The sequence below is a fragment of the Phaseolus vulgaris genome, chromosome 3 (genome assembly GCF_051622355.1).
Source record: "Phaseolus vulgaris cultivar YP4 chromosome 3, ASM5162235v1, whole genome shotgun sequence".
Taxonomy (NCBI): Eukaryota; Viridiplantae; Streptophyta; class Magnoliopsida; order Fabales; family Fabaceae; genus Phaseolus; species Phaseolus vulgaris.
Genome location: NC_143500.1, coordinates 45861941 through 45879318, shown reverse-complemented (window position 1 = coordinate 45879318; position 17378 = coordinate 45861941). Strand labels below are relative to the sequence as shown.

The 17378-nt window shown below is 34.3% G+C and overlaps 3 protein-coding genes across 5 annotated transcripts; 2 read left to right on the top strand and 1 right to left on the bottom strand.

The window, feature by feature from the left end:
* Positions 1 to 622: 622 nt before the first annotated feature.
* On the top strand, positions 623 to 7000 carry CCS (copper chaperone for SOD1). 3 transcript variants are annotated; one of them, XM_068608920.1, is made up of 6 exons: positions 623 to 1011; positions 1095 to 1121; positions 1208 to 1280; positions 1839 to 1973; positions 4216 to 4439; positions 6469 to 7000. In XM_068608920.1, exons 1-6 carry the CDS (start codon positions 805 to 807, stop codon positions 6730 to 6732), a joined length of 930 nt encoding a protein of 309 aa, XP_068465021.1. In that variant the 5' UTR covers positions 623 to 804; the 3' UTR covers positions 6733 to 7000. The 3 variants fall into 3 exon arrangements, with proteins under 3 accessions (XP_068465021.1, XP_090155743.1, XP_068465022.1); XM_090299617.1 differs by lacking the exon at positions 6469 to 7000 and adding an exon at positions 6020 to 6165; XM_068608921.1 differs by having other exon boundaries at positions 807 to 1011; positions 1208 to 1413.
* Positions 7001 to 7316: 316 nt separating this feature from the next.
* Positions 7317 to 10982, bottom strand: NUDX14 (nudix hydrolase homolog 14). The gene is made up of 7 exons (XM_068608929.2): positions 10596 to 10982; positions 10189 to 10294; positions 9214 to 9291; positions 8623 to 8715; positions 8441 to 8533; positions 8180 to 8278; positions 7317 to 7741 (listed from the first exon to the last, which is right to left on the bottom strand). Exons 1-7 carry the CDS (start codon positions 10799 to 10801, stop codon positions 7505 to 7507), a joined length of 912 nt encoding a protein of 303 aa, XP_068465030.1. The 5' UTR covers positions 10802 to 10982; the 3' UTR covers positions 7317 to 7504.
* Positions 10983 to 13815: 2833 nt separating this feature from the next.
* LOC137808032 (Nucleotide-sugar transporter family protein) lies at positions 13816 to 17142 on the top strand. The gene is made up of 3 exons (XM_068608928.2): positions 13816 to 15306; positions 16302 to 16379; positions 16513 to 17142. Exon 1 carries the CDS (start codon positions 14173 to 14175, stop codon positions 15229 to 15231), a length of 1059 nt encoding a protein of 352 aa, XP_068465029.1. The 5' UTR covers positions 13816 to 14172; the 3' UTR covers positions 15232 to 15306; positions 16302 to 16379; positions 16513 to 17142.
* The last annotated feature ends 236 nt before the right edge of the window (positions 17143 to 17378 follow it).

The window sequence follows — 17378 nt, the reverse complement described above, 5'->3', positions numbered from 1 at the left end:
ATTGTGGTCTGGCCGTTTTCTTTCTACACCTCTGTATGTTTTATAAAAAAACCTAATTTATTCTTATCAAAAGTTATATTTTGAATGTATTTGAGAGTTTATAAAAGATTTTTCGAATTAAAAAATTTGAAATATAATTTTATATTTTAAATTGTAAAATTTGAAAATTATTTTTTGGATTGTCAAATATTTTTTAAACTCTAAAATTTGAAATATAAATTTATATTTTAAAATTTAAAATTTAAAAGAAATTTAGAATAAAAAGTACTTTAAAAAATTATAATTTAAAATATAGAATTATATTCTGTACAATTTCGAAAATGTTTTTTAGATTCTCAAACACCTTCTTAATAATACAATTTAAAAATTATATTTCAAAATTATATCATTTGAAATATAATTTATATTTTAAATTTTACAATTCAAAACATATTTAATAATTAAAAAATACTTTTTAAATTATACTATATTTTGAATATAATTTTAATCTAAAAGTAAACAAAAAATCCAGCATTTTATCTCGAAAAGTAATTTTGGAATTTAAAAACTATTGATGTGTAAGAAGAAACTATTGAGGTTGCAGGAAGAAAACATTTGTAGTATGCTTTGAGGCAATTTTGATGGACAAAAAAATAAAATCCAAATGAAAGTGAAAACTAAGTGCAAGGTGGAGATGTGTAGATCCATCTAGAATGAAGTGGCATGAGAGAAACATAGAAGTAGGTAGCTACCTACCTGAGTGCATTTTGTTTTGTGAGGTAAGGGGAGAGGTGTTATAAATAAAGAAAGAGTAGTTGGAGTGAAATGGCATTTCTGAGGTCAATAGCAGCAACCACTGCAGCAGCTATTCCTGCAGCCTTCGCCTTCTCTTCTCTTTCGTCTTCTCTATCTTCTTCTTCTTCTTTTCCTCGCTCTTCCCAATCTTCCAATTCCCCCAATTCATTCCACCTTCTCAAAACCTTTGCTACCCCTCCCTCTGTTCTCCACATGGACAGCAAACTCTCTTCTCAGGTTCCTCTTTCTTATCTCTCTTTCTTTTCTCTCAATTACTTAATTCCCCTCTAATCTAATCATTCCGTTTTTTTCTCTCGCAGCCTCATTCCGTTTTGCCCGAGTTACTGGTCAGTTAGATGTTCACTCTCTTCACTTTTTGGCTCGGTTAAGTCAAATTCTTAGTTAGTTCCAATTTCCTTTTTTGTGATGTCAGACGGAGTACATGGTGGATATGAAATGTGAAGGTTGTGTTAATGCTGTCAAAAATAAGCTGCACGAGATTAATGGTAAGTGTTTCGTGAAGTGCTTGGACCAGCTTGTGTCACTTATTTTCTGCCTTCAACGTGTTTGGAACCATGAATGAATGGAATTGGAGTTAGTAATCTCCAACCGATCAAAGTTTGTCAGACAGGATTTGAGGTATATCGTGCATTAGCTCTAGTAGTTACCTTACCAAGCCCATTCCCAGTTTCTCTTTCTAAGATAATTTTTCATGACCTATAATGTGGTCTCTACCCACAATCTGGATTGTGATGGGGGAAACAAATATGGACGTAGTCTCTGTCCCCAAGATTTTAGAGAAGATCATGGAAACAATTAAAAACTTTCCAATAGTGATGCTAAGGGGGACTTTGAAAGAGGGAGATATTCCCATAGGTTGTACACACTTGAATGCTCTGAGACTAGGTAAACTCTGACGTAAGTAGAGGAACTTTAGACCAGAACAGGTTTATTTTGAGCTGATTTACTGAAATTAAATTAAATCAATTCACAATTCTTGTGGTTTTAAGCACCCCCTAGATTTCTTAATTCACGTTGTTTGGGCCTCGCATTTTTTTTTTCAGGAGTTAAGGACGTAGAGGTGGACTTGAGCAATCAGGTTGTAAGGATTCTTGGTTCATCGCCGGTTAAGACTATGACTGAAGCCTTGGAGCAGACTGGTAGAAAAGCCCGGCTAATTGGACAAGGAATACCGGAAGGTTTGCTAGTCAATTTCTTGCTTTGTCATGATTTGAATTGTAAATTTGCAATGCTAAGTTTTCCTTAATGACTTTGCATGCTTTGTTAGCGCCCAAAACCAATTTCACACACTTGTACTTTTTCAAAGTAAAAAATGTGAGTGAGATTAATTTGGACACACATCCCAATCATTTTAATGTAGAGTTTATTTCAAAGTCAATTTTACCAAAATCATTTTAATGTAGAGTATGACCTTTTCTAAGTTAATCATCTTCATGAAATTGTAAAATCTGCAAAGATGAAGGTTTGGGGTTTACTCTTTATTTGTTTATTTGGAGGAATGAGTGTCATAATTATGGAGTGGGATGTTTAATGTGGTTATTGTCACCTCTTAAAACTTGAGTTTGTATGCTCCTTTAAATGCATCCTTGTCACAGTAGTTCATGTCCCTACTTCTTCTTTCACTGTCACAGAGAGAGAATAAGTTTCTTTTCTTTGAAAACTGGTAACATATGAAGGCATACAACCTGTACACCTAATAGATATTCCTTAGTGTCCACTTTTTTGTTCCAAGTCTGTTATACCTAATCGAACAAAAAATCAAAATTAGAAGCTTTAACTTTTCTTTTCAACATTGTTGAATAATTTACTGCTAAGGCTTGATGATAGACATTTGTTATATTCCCTTCAATTGCAAGGATTCATTGACCTTGTTTCTATATGTATATGCCTTCATTCATGTATTAGGTTGAGGCTAGGTTGGGAGACTTGAGGATGTCTCTGACTGTGGGAAACAATTATTGACTGTTAAGATATATTTATTTTAAAATTGACATTTCAGATTTTTTTTTCCGTTTTTCACTTAATCTTTCTCTTTTCCAATTTACCCCCCCTTCCAACCAATTTGTTCCCAAACATCATGTCCACCGTGGCTGTGGCTGTGGTTCTGGTCATACTGGATCCCAAAGGCAAGAGGGAAAGATTGTCGGATCAAGTGGCAGGCATTTTCATGGCTTGGATGGCAGTGAGCACTTCTTCAAATTGTGGATATTTCAACCAAGGCGCACTGGCTGAATAACCCTTCCCCATCCTCAAATCAGACCCTAATTCGATTCTTGCCTTCTTCGGCTTAGTGTTGCATCCTCTTTGATTATTTGTTCCTCCATCGATCATTGTTTTTTAGTTTCTTTCCTTTGTGAATGATGTTGCTGAGTAAGTAGAAGAACTGCCAGAAATGTGAATTTCAGCATCAATGTGCTATTGAACGTCAGTCCAATTTGGTTCTTGGCAACGCAAAACAGAGTTGGAGGGATGGAGCAGTTATATCAACCATTATTTTATAAAATAAATTTATCTAAGGTTTCACAATCTCCTATCCATATCGGGAGATATTTTCAAGTCTATACCTATATGCATTACTGGTTGAAGATCGGAAGTGATCATATTACCTAGATACTGCTTCTCTCTGCTACTTATTTCTACATTGTACTATTTTTATTATTTATCTGTTTTTATTTACTGAAGCAGTAGAATATCATATATAGGATTTCTATTTGTTCTTTTTGTCAATCGCTAGCAATTATAGAGTAAAAACAACTCTTCCATCAATGTCTCATTCTTTTGACTTAAGAAAATAGTTTAAACTGGATCCTCCCTGCCCCCACCCACAAATCCTTGACTGTGTTATGTTTCTGACACTCCAAAAAAGTCATGTGTGAAATATGAGCTATCGTGTGCTTTTGTAATACATATACCATCAATATGTCGGTGAAGAATGAAGGACACTGCTGGTTTTTGACACAGCAGGCAGCATAATTTGTTATTCAAATTAGGTTGTAAACAGCTTTAGTATTTCCTTAAGCAATATTAGGTATAATGGTATTTGATTTCATGTTTTCACTAAATTTTGTATTCATCTGTCATACTCTCATTGTTTCTCCCCTAGTTGTTGTGACTTCTTTGTATATTCTCTTTATCAACCCCCATTTGGAATAACCTTGTTCTTGCTTAGCTTAGACTGCAACAGATACTTGATGTTTTATCAATTTATTTTTTAAATAAATATTTTTAGTTGTGTGATGTCTCCTGATTTCCTTGTATTTAATTATCCTGTTACACCATTTATTACACAATATGGCAATTGTGTTTATGGGACTCATTTGATTAATATGATTGTCAGCAATATGTTTTTACTTCTGTTTTCATGGTTTCAGCTGTCGTATACCTTCTGATTTAGTTAAATCTTTCTTTTTTGCCTTTCAGATTTCTTGATATCTGCTGCTGTTTCCGAATTCAAAGGTCCAGATATTTTTGGTGTTGTTCGCCTAGCTCAAGTAAATATGGAACTAGCTAGGATTGAAGCCAATTTTAGTGGTCTGTCACCAGGAAAGCACGGTTGGTCTATTAATGAGTTTGGAGATTTGACTAGAGGTGCAGCAAGCACTGGTAAAATATTCAATCCGATAAATGAGGAAAACACCAAAGAGGTTTGATTTTCCACATACCTTTAAATTTCTGTTTTCTTTACCTGGTTTAAACATATTTCTTCTAGGTTTAAATATTCATTTGGTTCTAACACTTGCCCACAATTTGTGTTTTAGTCCATATACATGGAAACCATGTATTTTAGTTCCTAAACAGGCTAATATGTATGTTTTAGTCCCAGCCATCGGTTACCAAGTAAATCTGTTAGCTATAGTTTCTCTAAATCTGCCACATAATTGAAGCCGCCCAAAATTAATGTAAAATCACTACAAAAACCATTAATTGTTTTAGATTTTTGGTGGTTGAGGAAATTTCTGTCAATTTTACTCTAGCCAGATTCAGTTTTGTAGCAGTTATAGAAAACCTAAATAAGTTACTTGGTATATTGGAAGGGATTAAAACATAAACAATTTGCTCGTATAGGAATTATATAATGTTGAGTTTTTTTATAGAAATTGAAACGAAAAGTATGAAATAAATGTAAGGAGGCCCAATTTAATAATTAATCTTTCTTTTTAAGGATTGATGACTGGTGTATATATTATTACGAAACAGTTATGTTAGGATAGTGAATATTTTTTAATCGAATAGTGTAGGGTTGCATCATGATGTCAATTAAGTTTGTAGTATTATTTCTGTTGATTGAGGCTGCTGTTTTCATCTCAAATGTGATGTTTGACGGCTCCTGGTTCCTGTGGAAATTTCATTCCGCGTCTGGGAGGTGGGTGGGTAGAAAGGAAGTTGCGCATAGAATACCTCAAAATTTCTTCCTTAGGCTACACAAAATACTTTTAAAATTGTACCCTCAGAAAATAATCCAACCCGTTTATTTGGATTAATCCGAGGACTAAGTTTCAAAGAGGTCAGCCCCTGAACCTCCTAGCGTGGATACTAATTAATGCCGTCTCTTCTTCCCTTTAACTTGAGACTGAGGAACTATGTACTCTCAGAAAATGCTCATAACCAGGTCCAGCACCCAAAGGCCAGCAAACACTCTAAAAGCCTTTCCGCCTCGATTGGAAAAAAGCTAGGAGGCTTATAGTTAAACAGATCGGGTGTAGTCTAATTACAGGTCATGAGTCCAGTGACTCCAGGCCCCTTTGACCCAGTTCGGTCAAGATCCAATGCTCACATCTTGGTTTTAAAACTTGGAATCTTTCTTTAAGGTAGTTAGGTAACCGAATTGTTGATCGCATATAGGCCAACCTAATAGAAAGATTTTGGCAAGATGTTTTGTTACCAAAACTCAAGGGTTCTATGGAATAAAGAGAGAAAATTAGTTTTGTAGTACCCTTAGTTTTCCGCTTCATGTAAAGTTGTTTACAAGTACCCAGGTTTTCACCTAAAAACTTCAAGAGGGATCTCCCTATAAATAAGTAGGCAATCAAGGTCTTAAGGCAGACTCAAATACTCTGATTTGAGTTCACTTAAAGTTTGAACCAGAACAGAAAACATGTTAATAAGTTTCACGAAGGAAATCTAAAGGTTAGAAAATGGTAAATCAAGAAGATAATTTTTGCTGTCTTTGATTGCTACAGTAACTAACTAGCACTTGGCCCATGATCTACGTCATTATGTCTAGGAGCTTGTCGTTGAGGGAGGAGACTAGGGGGCCAACAACTGACACTATGGTGGTTTTTAGTATTTCAGTATGTATCAGCTCCTCATTCGTAATCATGCCAGGGGTTTGGAGTAGTAGGTAAATAATGTTTAAGATAAAAATGTTAATGACACTATTATAACATGATGAAGATCCTATATTGACTATAAATGATAAAATTATATTAAAATCAATTTAAAAAGTTGAGTTAAACTTAAATTACAATTCTTCGGACGAAATACAAACTCGTTCACATTTTGTTGGATTTCAGCGGACTTTAGTTTCAAACACAGTATGATTAAAAAAAGTCAATTCAAACCGTATTTTTTTATATTGGGTTCGAAACAGGAAAGTTAATTTATAAGGAAAATTCTTTTCAAATTTTAGATTTCAAACCAAACATAACGAGGCCTGTTTTATTGGATTTTCAGCCACATGGCGACCTGGGAACACTAGAAGCTAATGAAAAAGGTGATGCCTTCTACAGTGGGGTCAAAGAAAAGCTGAGAGTGGCTGATCTTATTGGACGATCTGTAGTGGTATATGCAACTGAAGATAAATCAAAACATGGTATAACTGCCGCAGTAATTGCCAGAAGTGCAGGAGTTGGTGAGAACTATAAAAAGCTCTGTACGTGTGATGGCACCACCATATGGGATGCCACCGATAAAGATTTTGTTTCCAGCAAGGTCTGATGAAGTAATTCACTGAAGGCAAAGCATTGTTATTTATTTGTCTTGTCCCCCATCAGCACTATCAAATATGAGGATTACATATCTCTTTTGGAAACTAATTCATCTGTCTTTAATTTACAGTCAATTTCTTCACCAGAATTATGAACTTATTTTTTCTTTAAGGTACTTGTTAATTTGACAAATCTCTTAGTTCTTTGCAATGTAGTTAGACATTCTAATAATTTTTCGACATTAATAAAATTCTATAATAAAAAATGTAGTTGAAAAATTGTTCAGAGTTCAGGATTATTGTGTATGGTTGCAAGCATTTTAATATAATTCCTTGTTTAATTATTTGATCTAAGAACCTTTAAAACATACACAGCATATTTTATTGTTGATTCTCCAATTAAAAAATGATTGTAAAATACAGTATGAGACTTGGCTATAGTTTGTTAAATTACTCAACTCACGAGAAAAAGGGTTTCTGCATTTATTTTAAAGTTTGACTTATTAATGTCTGTTCTAATAACGGTTATGAGAATCTTTCCCCTTGATAAGAACTTTGGAAATGCTTCACTGTTAGAATTTGATTAAGAGATAAATGATAGGAAAATAGTCTCTTACATGTACTTTCTATGATAAAACGTCATGTTAGCAACATACCATCTTTTGGCAATGGTACCATTAAGAATCTCTTGGCAAGGTCCAAATAGTGCAGAGCACAACAATAATAATCGTAAAAAAAAAGTTAGACTCGTAAATTTTATATATTTCTACTTCTATTAGTTAATTAAGCAGACAAAGTAGGTAACAGCCCTTCTTTCATAGCCATTTCTAACAGTGCAATAGCCACCAGGACTTTGCAATCCGCTGTTGTGCGCCAAAGTTTCTTGTATGGTACTACGCATACCTTAATTAGCTCCCCGTGTTCTCGAAGGCCAGTCTCTTTACCCTGTAGTTGTGTGATAATCTCTTTCTCAACACGCCCTCTGTACAGAAAAATACTGATTTCTTCGTCACATCCTCCCTTATCACGAAAGAAAAATAAACGTGAAAATTAGATTTCCAAGTGATATAAGCAGTAAGGACAATCTGTCAGCTAAATGTATAAAGGAATGTAGTGATGAGATCCTTTCAATAGTTTCTTAAGAATAATTTTGAAACATTTTAGAAATCAATTAATTTGATAAGCTTACACGGAGCAAATCATTTCAACAAAATTATGGACTAATAAACTATCTTCCAGATGTGGCGGTATAAGGCTTGTCTACAAGGTTTAATAATTAACAGTTAGATTATAACTGCTTGCTAATTGTTTACTGAATGCAACATATTAACTTAACAACGATATGATACTAAACTATACTCATATTGCCATGCCAAATTATTACAAAATCTTGCAAAGCAGCATCATGAAATTTGAAAAAGCAATAAGATCCAAAAGGCAAAAGTCTCAGAAACACACCCCAGAGGGAAAAAATCTGCATCCAGTTTTAGAGTCAAGGAAAGCAGTGAGGTCAACCATGTCTTCTACATTTAACTTGATACCAATCTCTTCCTCAACCTATCAAAGTCATAAATACAAGAAACCGTGTAAAGTTTAAGACATTTACATTACTAGAAAAGATAAATGTCGGACAAACAAGTAAAAAGGCCATAAAACGTGCACTTTCAGCACCGCTATGTATAAAAAAAAGGAGTTGATAAGAGGGAGAGAAAAATAGACCTCACAAACTGCAGTTCCAACAAAATCACCTTTGTTATCATCCAGCATTCCGGCAGGCAATTCCAAAATAATTCTTCCAACAGGCACCCTTGCCTTATGAATAAGAACAGTCATAACATAAAAATTCAGTTATAAATCTAATTAATCAAAAAACAAAAAAGCTACAAGGCACCAGCATCTACCTGTTCCGTAAGAACAGCATATGTTTCACCATCTGATTCCAGGAGTATCAGCACCGCCACCGCTGGTCCTCTTGCAAATACAATGCCTGGAATCTAATAATGGCTTACTTTAGTATAAAGGAATGAGATCAGCATTGGCAGCACTAAATGTAGATAATTGAACTGGTTAAATATTTGTTATACAGTCGGCAAGTCCAAGGTCTTAATCATCTTAGATCCCCAAAGAGGATGTGTTTCATACATGGCCATGAGATTACTATAGGCAGATCAAATTCCTCATGTCTTTTTCAAACGCATGATGTGTGTGGACATACAATGCTGTTCCAAGCATATGAAAATCTCACAAAAGCCCCAGCTTATGTGAGATTGCAAGGTGTAGGACAACAAAAAGGGCACCTAATTCGGTCTGGGAAGTTAGATGTACATAGTTATACCCACACAAGCAGAGAGGCTATTTCCAGGATATGAATGAATCCATATCCTCCAGTTCACAAAGCAAAACATTATGACTGCTTATAGGCTTGGGCTCAGATATTGTAGTGCATTTATTCAATGTGTTATTGAAAAGCTTTTATGTAAACCATCTCATACCTTTTTCCCCGTTTCCTTATAAAAAATGTCCGCTTTAAACTTGAGAAACCCAATGCGCTTTCCAAACATGTCAACTCCCTGTTTATATAAAATAATTGCACCAAATTATTGTTAATTATAAGGAAACATGAATAAACGAAGAATACAATGTAAATATCCTTTTACATAAATTCCCTCGAAACAAATCCTTAGATGAAAAAAAAAAATACTGTTCAGGCAACGTTACCAATCCAAGACTCAGCAGCATCAAAACCCAATAGGATCTAATCCATCTTCCCAATTAATGTCAATGAGATGGCCCCTAGATTTACTATCTCGCATAGAGAGACCTTCTAAGAGGAAACTATAGCCTCCCCCAGACTTATTAGGTCAAGGAAGAAGACTTCTAATTGGACACTGCAACTCCTCCATAAAACAAGGGTAGGATTGAACCCATGTAGGGTCATCAGAGCATATACTTGCCCAGTTACCCTCATTGCTTGAACCTTAGCATACTCAATTTTTTTAGTACCAATGTGTCATGGGGGTTTCGTTATCACTCCTTCCTCCTCCATTATTTCCATCCATCACCAAAGTGGAGGAGACATTCAAAATTCAGCCCGTCAGAGGCAAGATCATTGCCCTTCACCCATACTCAAAGCCTCATATCAGATCACATCTGCTTCTTGATAGTCTACAAAAGCATTAAAAATATATCTTCTGAAATGACTGACTTCTATGGGTTACAATCTTAGTTAAAGCCTAAAAAGAAACACTAAAACATCATGAATTAAGTTTCTTGCCATGCATTCTAGACCTTGAGATATGCATGTGGTGTTTAGTTTCTCAAATATCAGATTCCAATCTTTCGTGTTAAATGTGAAATTGTCACAAATTTTAAACCAATGTGATGCAGGTCACACACACCCAAGTAATGCAGATTCCTTCACGAACAAAGTATCATCATCGAAAGTTTTAGCTAAATATCTTGATTACCTGAACTAGAACTTGTCTCAGAGTCATGGTGCCATCAGCTAGAACCCCATTCTCCGTTTGCAAGTTATGCAACCACTGCTTGAATAAAGAGGATTCAACAGCACTCCTGCAAGGAGGGAAACGTGAACAATCAAACCTAAAGGACCAATGCTACTAATGTTATATGACTCAAGACACACAAAATGAAACAAGTTATCGCTCTCAAACAACAACTACATACATGCATGTCAATATTCTTTTACAATTGTTTCTCACAGGAACCAATAAAATATAGCACCTAACCGAATGAAACCTACTAGTTTCTATTCAAATTTTAAAACAAAATGAACTGGATCGTTTTTAGTATATCTATGCTTTTCTAACATTAAAAATTACGCATTAGAAGAAGAGAAAATACAAATGACAACCAGAAATCGGAATGGGAGACGCCGGAAGCAGCAACAATGTGAACGGGTTCGTTGGGTTTATTGGGCAGTGTGATGGTGTGAGTCAAAGAAGGTGACTCGGTGGACATCTTGCAGCAGAAACCTTTCTTCTTCGAAACCCAATTGGAGGAGTGAGGCCGAGTGAACCTTTTCAGCGCACCGCATATAGTACCAACATGCGTAGCCATTGAAACTTATGCTTCAGCTTCCGCAAGAAGATGACAAATCACTTCCAAATTGTTATTTTTTGGTTTATCAACGAGGCCTTTTCTAGCCCAAATCTGCAAATGCTTTAACCGGTCAATGTTAAGCAAAATTTCTTTTTTCACCTCTATATTTTCTCCTGCACCGCCCTTCTCGTCACGTTATATTTTGATGTCCAATCTTCAACAATAACTTTTAAAATGTACAATCTATATGTTGTTTTATGTTTTTTTTTAAATGTATAATTTAAAAGATGTTATCTGAAATTTCTTTACAAAAAAAATGTGTAATTTAAAAGTTTTTTTATATAAAAAAGGAAGTCTTTTCCATCTTACACCATAACTTCCAAACTGTAAAATCAAAGGTAAACTGACATTTAAATTGTACAATTTGAAAAATCATATCCTTTAATTTTTTTTATGAAAAAAATATATAATATAAAAACTATTTTTTTTTATAAAAAGGTATTTTTCAAGTTGTAGAATTAAAAAAACACTCTCATGTTACATAATTCATAATTTTTTTTATGAAAAAATTATGCAATATGTACAATATTGAAACTTCTTTTATCCTGATTTTTTTTATATTTTTAATTAAATATATTTTTACTTTTCAAAATTGGATACTTTTTACTTTAGTTTTTTAAATTAAAAAAAATCCTAAATTTTAAAAGACATTATTTTAACCCTTTATCATTAACAATGTTACATCTTTTGAAATTCTCAAATTTAACATAAATGTAATATGGTTAGTTCCTTTAAATTTAAAATATTTTTTTTTTCATTCTTCACATCTAAAAACAACAAATACTTGTCCAGATATATTATTTTAATATTTTTAATATCATTCTAATAATATTATATGTTTTTAAAACTGTATTATTTTAATATAATGAATATGTGAATACATATACACATGTTTTTCCATTAGTGTATATAATATATGGCCCAAAAACTAAAAATAACATTTTATAAATTTTAATAAGTAATATTCTTTAGATGGTTAGAAGAAAAAAAATACTTAAATTTAATAAATTATATCGTATTTAAATTTTTGTTAAATTTTAGTTTTGATCTCCATTTAATTTTTATATGCCAATTTGATCTCTTATTTTGGTTTTTATAGATTTTAGTTCCAAAGTTCGATTAGACGAAAATAAATAAACAAACATGAAAAAAAATGAAAGATTGATGATTTAACCCAAATTATAGATATTAGAAAAAGTAGGAACTAAAATCACTGATAAAAAAAAATAAAGGAAAACCAAATCATAATTAAATAACACACTTACAGATCTTTTATATTAGTTAGTAAAATATAATAATATGATATTATTAAACTATTTATTATTTGGGTTTCAATTATTGCCTTTATATTTTACTAGTAACTGAATTATTTTTAAATATAACATAAGAATTATAGGTACAAGATGTGGAAAGGCTAATTTCAGAAACATGTTTCTCTTTCTTATATACACATCATAATTTGTAAAGGTGTCTTATACCAGGTTATTTTGTAGCTATTTGTAGCTAAGGTAATTGCTCAATGTGTTTCAATTAGGGAGTGGAGTGGATTTGAGAAAAATAAGAGAAAAGAAAAACAGAAAAAGTTGACTAGTTAGAATTAATAAAAAAAAAGTGAAAAATAAAATAAATAAAAAAGTTTATAAAAATTTAATATTATATAATTAATATAATAAATTTAATTTGTTTATAAAATAATATATTTATAATTTTATTTTATTAATATTATCATTTTTACTATTTTCTTTATTATTATTACTATTATTTACATTTACATTTATATTATTATTTTATTAATAATAATAGCATTATTATATAGATGTACTTTTTTTTAGTCCCTCAAGATAATTTTATATAACATTATCAACCTCTACCTATTTTTTCTTGGTTTCAAGGTGTAGAAAACTACTCCCAACAATATTCTATTCTTTACATTAAAAAAAAGAGACTTCTACTCTACTATATATAGGTTAAACCCAGGTAACAAACATAATCCAACTTCATGGAGGTATCTTGAGGTTGTTCTTGAACTTGTTCTTTTATTGTCACAATGCAGCAGTAGCATTTCACTCTCACCAGTAGTTCACTGCCCTAAAAAATAATCAGACCTAAAATATTGGAATTGCCATACTCTGTCTGCATTATTAATTAATTAATCAATTTCTCTTCAGACTTAATGGGAAGCAATAGAAGGAGATAGTGTGCCAAGTGTACAAGGAAACAAATGTTGTAATAAATACACAGTTTCAACATATTAAAGACAGTGATATAGAACAAAAGTTTAATGTATTTAAATAAAAAAGTTTGGTTAATTGTTATGAGAATACTATTTATTAATTTGTAAATATAAAACAATTAATAACAATATTTTTCTTTTACCAGGTGAAAACAATGTTTAATAATTAATATAAAATTATTAAACGTGCGTGAAAAATAGTTGTAAGTATATTATATAGATTTTTTTTGAATAAGTAATTGTTTTAGAAATGGTTTTTAACGTCTTTAGCCTTAAAGAAGTGGTTTAATTAGAAACGTTAAGTTGTACTTTATGGATTTTGTGCAAATGATGGAATCAAACAAAATGACGTTGTAAGAAGAGTCCTCAAATTTAGAGCAGCAGTCAAAGGTGTTGCTATTCAAAAATCCACACACCAATATACAAGCGTTTGTTTCTTAATGTTTGAGTTTTTATTTATTTATTTCCCATTAAAGCATGTTAGAACTCTTTGACTTCTTAGATCCAAGGAAAGTTTTAAATTCACATTAATTGATGATTATTAGAGTTACAAGGATTTTTTTAGTTTGTACTAATATTTAGGGATAATTGAAGTTAGAATGACAGATCTAGAGTGCACAGAATTTCACTTAAAATTGGAACAATAAAAAGTTGAAATAGTTATTCATGTTAAATTAGATGATAGTAGGTAATTGGAGAATTTGAGAGGAAAAAGTAAAAAAAAAAAGAAAAAAAAAAGGAGAAGAAGATGTTATTCTTATGGAGATGTTACAGCACAGAACACCGACAGACAGCGAAGATGAAGATGTGTAGGAGAGAGTAAGCGGAGGGTGTAAGGTGTGTACGCCATCATCCATCTTTCCGGAACCCAAAACAACCCTGGCCCACCCCAACACTCAACCAATCCCTCTTTTATTATTTATTATTCTTCCTTTTAATCTCCATCAAACGGCCCAAAATTTCCCATCACCATCCTGCGATCAAATATTACTCTCCCTCCCCACAACACCATCGCCTTACTCCGCTTCACTTCAGATCTGGCCGCTCAAACCAAACTAAACTTTAGCATCTCCGAAAGCAGAGCGTGCTGTGGGCGATGGTGGAGGCGCAGACATGGACCACGCGCCGAATGAGCAATCCTCGCCTCGACAGTACGGAGCAGGTGCTCGACATTCCGCCCACGCCGCCGGGGGAGCACCGTAACAGCTTCGGATCCAACGGCGGAAGCCTATCGCCGACGGTGCTGACCGCCCTCATCATTGCCTCCTGGTACCTCTCCAACATCGGCGTCCTCCTCCTGAACAAGTACCTCCTCAGCTTCTACGGCTATCGCTTCCCCATCTTCCTCACAATGCTCCACATGCTATCCTGCGCCGCCTACTCTTACGCCTCCATCAACTTCCTCGAAATCGTTCCCCTCCAACACATCCATTCAAAGAAGCAGTTCCTCAAGATCCTTGCCCTCAGCGCCATCTTCTGCTTCTCCGTCGTCTGCGGCAACACCTCGCTCCGCTACCTTCCCGTATCCTTCAACCAAGCCATTGGGGCGACGACGCCGTTTTTCACCGCCATTTTCGCCTTCGTAATCACTTGCAAGAAGGAAACCGGGGAGGTTTACCTGGCGCTTTTGCCCGTTGTCTTTGGGATCGTGGTTGCGAGCAATAGCGAGCCTTTGTTTCATCTGTTCGGGTTTTTGGTGTGTGTCGGTTCAACTGCTGGTCGCGCTTTGAAGTCCGTGGTTCAGGGGATTCTGTTGACATCTGAAGCGGAGAAGCTTCACTCCATGAACTTGCTTCTCTACATGGCTCCCTTGGCGGCTTTCATATTGTTGCCGTTTACTCTCTACATCGAAGGGAATGTGTTCGCTATCACCGTGGAGAAAGCCAGGGGAGACCCTTTTATAGTGTTCTTGCTGCTCGGGAATGCCACGGTTGCTTATTTGGTCAACTTGACCAACTTTTTGGTCACGAAGCACACCAGCGCCTTGACGCTTCAGGTGTTGGGGAATGCCAAAGCCACGGTGGCGGCGGTGGTTTCGGTTTTGATTTTCAGGAATCCGGTGACGGTTATGGGAATGGTGGGGTTCGGAATTACGATCATGGGGGTAGTGCTTTACAGCGAGGCCAAGAAGAGATCCAAAGTTACGACTCATTGATTGATTCGCACGACGCCGTTTCTTTTTTTCTCTGGCTTTTCACAAAGCCATTCTTAACCACCCCTGCAACTTCGGGTATTGCTTTCTTTATTATATCTTTTTTTAATGTTGCGCCGATTTACTTCGATTTATCTTATTTCCATGGATATTGGACGGAGTTCGTTACAGCAATTGGACTGTATAGGAATGATGGAGAAACAGAAAGAGGGAAGGGTTACTTTTCTTGTTCTTGGATTGGGTTGGGTTTCTGATTTTCTCTCACCTGTTGTGTAAGCTTATATATAAAACGTTCAAAGAACGAAAACTTATGTGTATTTCGGGAGGGAGGAAAATTCTCCCTCGCTGCATTTTGCCAATCACATAATATTTTTTTTTTCATTTTTGTCTTTTCCTCATTTGGTGCTTTCTGAGATTCGATTGTGAGCTTAGACCCAACTGCTTGTATGGTTGCCTCTTTCGGTTTATTGCCATCTAGAGCTGAGCTCCTCCACCCAACTGCTTCATAATGATGCTTCGTCAATGCAGTAATATTAACGATTCAGACATTGTTCTTTTGTGTGTGTTCGTTTGTTAAGGAATTATAGTTTCTTTTTGTATTGTTTTGCGATTCATGAAATTAAGCTTACAATTTCATTTCTATACATAGTCATCCATTGCTCCTCCATCTTTCACATGTATGCAGTTTCAACTATATTAATTACTCTAAAAGTACTTATGATTATGAAGTAAACAAAGTACCCTGAAACCAGTCCCAGTGATAGATTAGTTAATGTTAAGGCTTGTCAATGTTAATCATAATCTGGCGAGTTTCAGATGATCAGTCAAAGGAACTTTTGGAAGTTTATATATCATGGCCACTTGTTCTGAGTGTATTAGTATTTACAGCAACTTGATGGATATAGGCAAGTTTAGTGAAAATTATTTCGTTCTTGCAGCACAAATCTTTTAACATCTGAGCAGGATTTTATTTCTCTGCTTAAAGAGCCATTAGTTCATTTTCAGCAGTTAAAATGAAATAAGATGATGTGTATGCATTGCTTAGTTCAAAATGTATGGAAATTGTTGTGCAGGTTCAAATGTACAATTGAACACATTGAGTTGTATAAATTGAGTTGATGTTGGGAAGCATGCTTCTTGGCTTTCTTATGGTGAGTAATTCCGATTGAGTATAGCTCCAAAAGCTAAGTTTGGTTCCCTATGCTCTCGTGTGATATCTCAGGCACAATATACATTCAAATTGAAACCCGATTGTGCTAATTTCTATTTTGCTTGGCTTGCTAGGTCAATGCGTACTGTGGCCGCTAAACTAAGTGAACAGTGGCATATCTGAAAAGACTGTCATGTTTCACACTCACCACCACCAATCACTTGTGTCCTAAACTGTGCTTTAAGCTTGAATGTGGTTACACTTCAACAACAACAACCACCATCTAAAATATTGAAAAATGGCATTCCTGCATCCATTTGGCCTAACGTATGAAACTAGCTGCTGTTACTCCATCTTAGTCAAGCTGATTGAAAGTTGCATTGTGTCTTTCTGAATATATCTATTTATGATATTGGTTGTTAAATTTCCATACTTGTTAAATGTCCATGTTTGAAGCCGGTCAAATTGCTATTTAAGTATTGCTAGGATATTGCTAATCTCACTATAGATGTAGCTTAATAAATTAGCATCATTCATAAGTTGTTTTGGGACTTCACTTGACTATGTACTAGGTCGATGTTAGGTGTGTAATAATGCCGCCAATGGATTTTGTTTACGCCAAGGCGGCATGTGACTTCTTACCTAAAATATTAAATTAATAGAGCACGTGATCATAGTTCAATTCCTGTATTTGTTGGACATTTGTATGGAGAAAACATTCATGTTTTTCAAGAGATTGAATTTATAAGATTTTGGTTCCCATCGATCCTATGTTTCCGGAATCGTTTGAGCGTGCTCTTGTTTACCCTAGAAAGCAAAGTACAATGTTGCTCAAATATTGATGAGTAACTCTTTAAATTCTAAACAACTGAAAATCACATATTCCACATGGAAATAATATTTTATTGATAAATAAAATAAACTATTTAACTAAGATATTCTCGTCATAAATAAGCTTGGTGAGTGACAATTTATTGAAATATAACGCAATATAACAAAT

Coding starts and splice junctions, on each gene's coding strand:
- CCS (XM_068608920.1), top strand. CDS start 805: ATGGCATTTCTGAGGTCAATAGCAGCAACCACTGCAGCAGCTATTCCT. Junction 1,974..4,215: donor TGGACAAGGAATACCGGAAG/GTTTGCTAGTCA, acceptor TTTGCCTTTCAG/ATTTCTTGATATCTGCTGCT. Junction 4,440..6,468: donor ATGAGGAAAACACCAAAGAG/GTTTGATTTTCC, acceptor TTGGATTTTCAG/CCACATGGCGACCTGGGAAC.
- NUDX14 (XM_068608929.2), bottom strand. CDS start 10,801: ATGGCTACGCATGTTGGTACTATATGCGGTGCGCTGAAAAGGTTCACT. Junction 10,295..10,595: donor GTCTCCCATTCCGATTTCTG/GTTGTCATTTGT, acceptor CCCTCCTTGCAG/GAGTGCTGTTGAATCCTCTT. Junction 9,292..10,188: donor TGAGACAAGTTCTAGTTCAG/GTAATCAAGATA, acceptor TTATATAAACAG/GGAGTTGACATGTTTGGAAA.
- LOC137808032 (XM_068608928.2), top strand. CDS start 14,173: ATGGTGGAGGCGCAGACATGGACCACGCGCCGAATGAGCAATCCTCGC.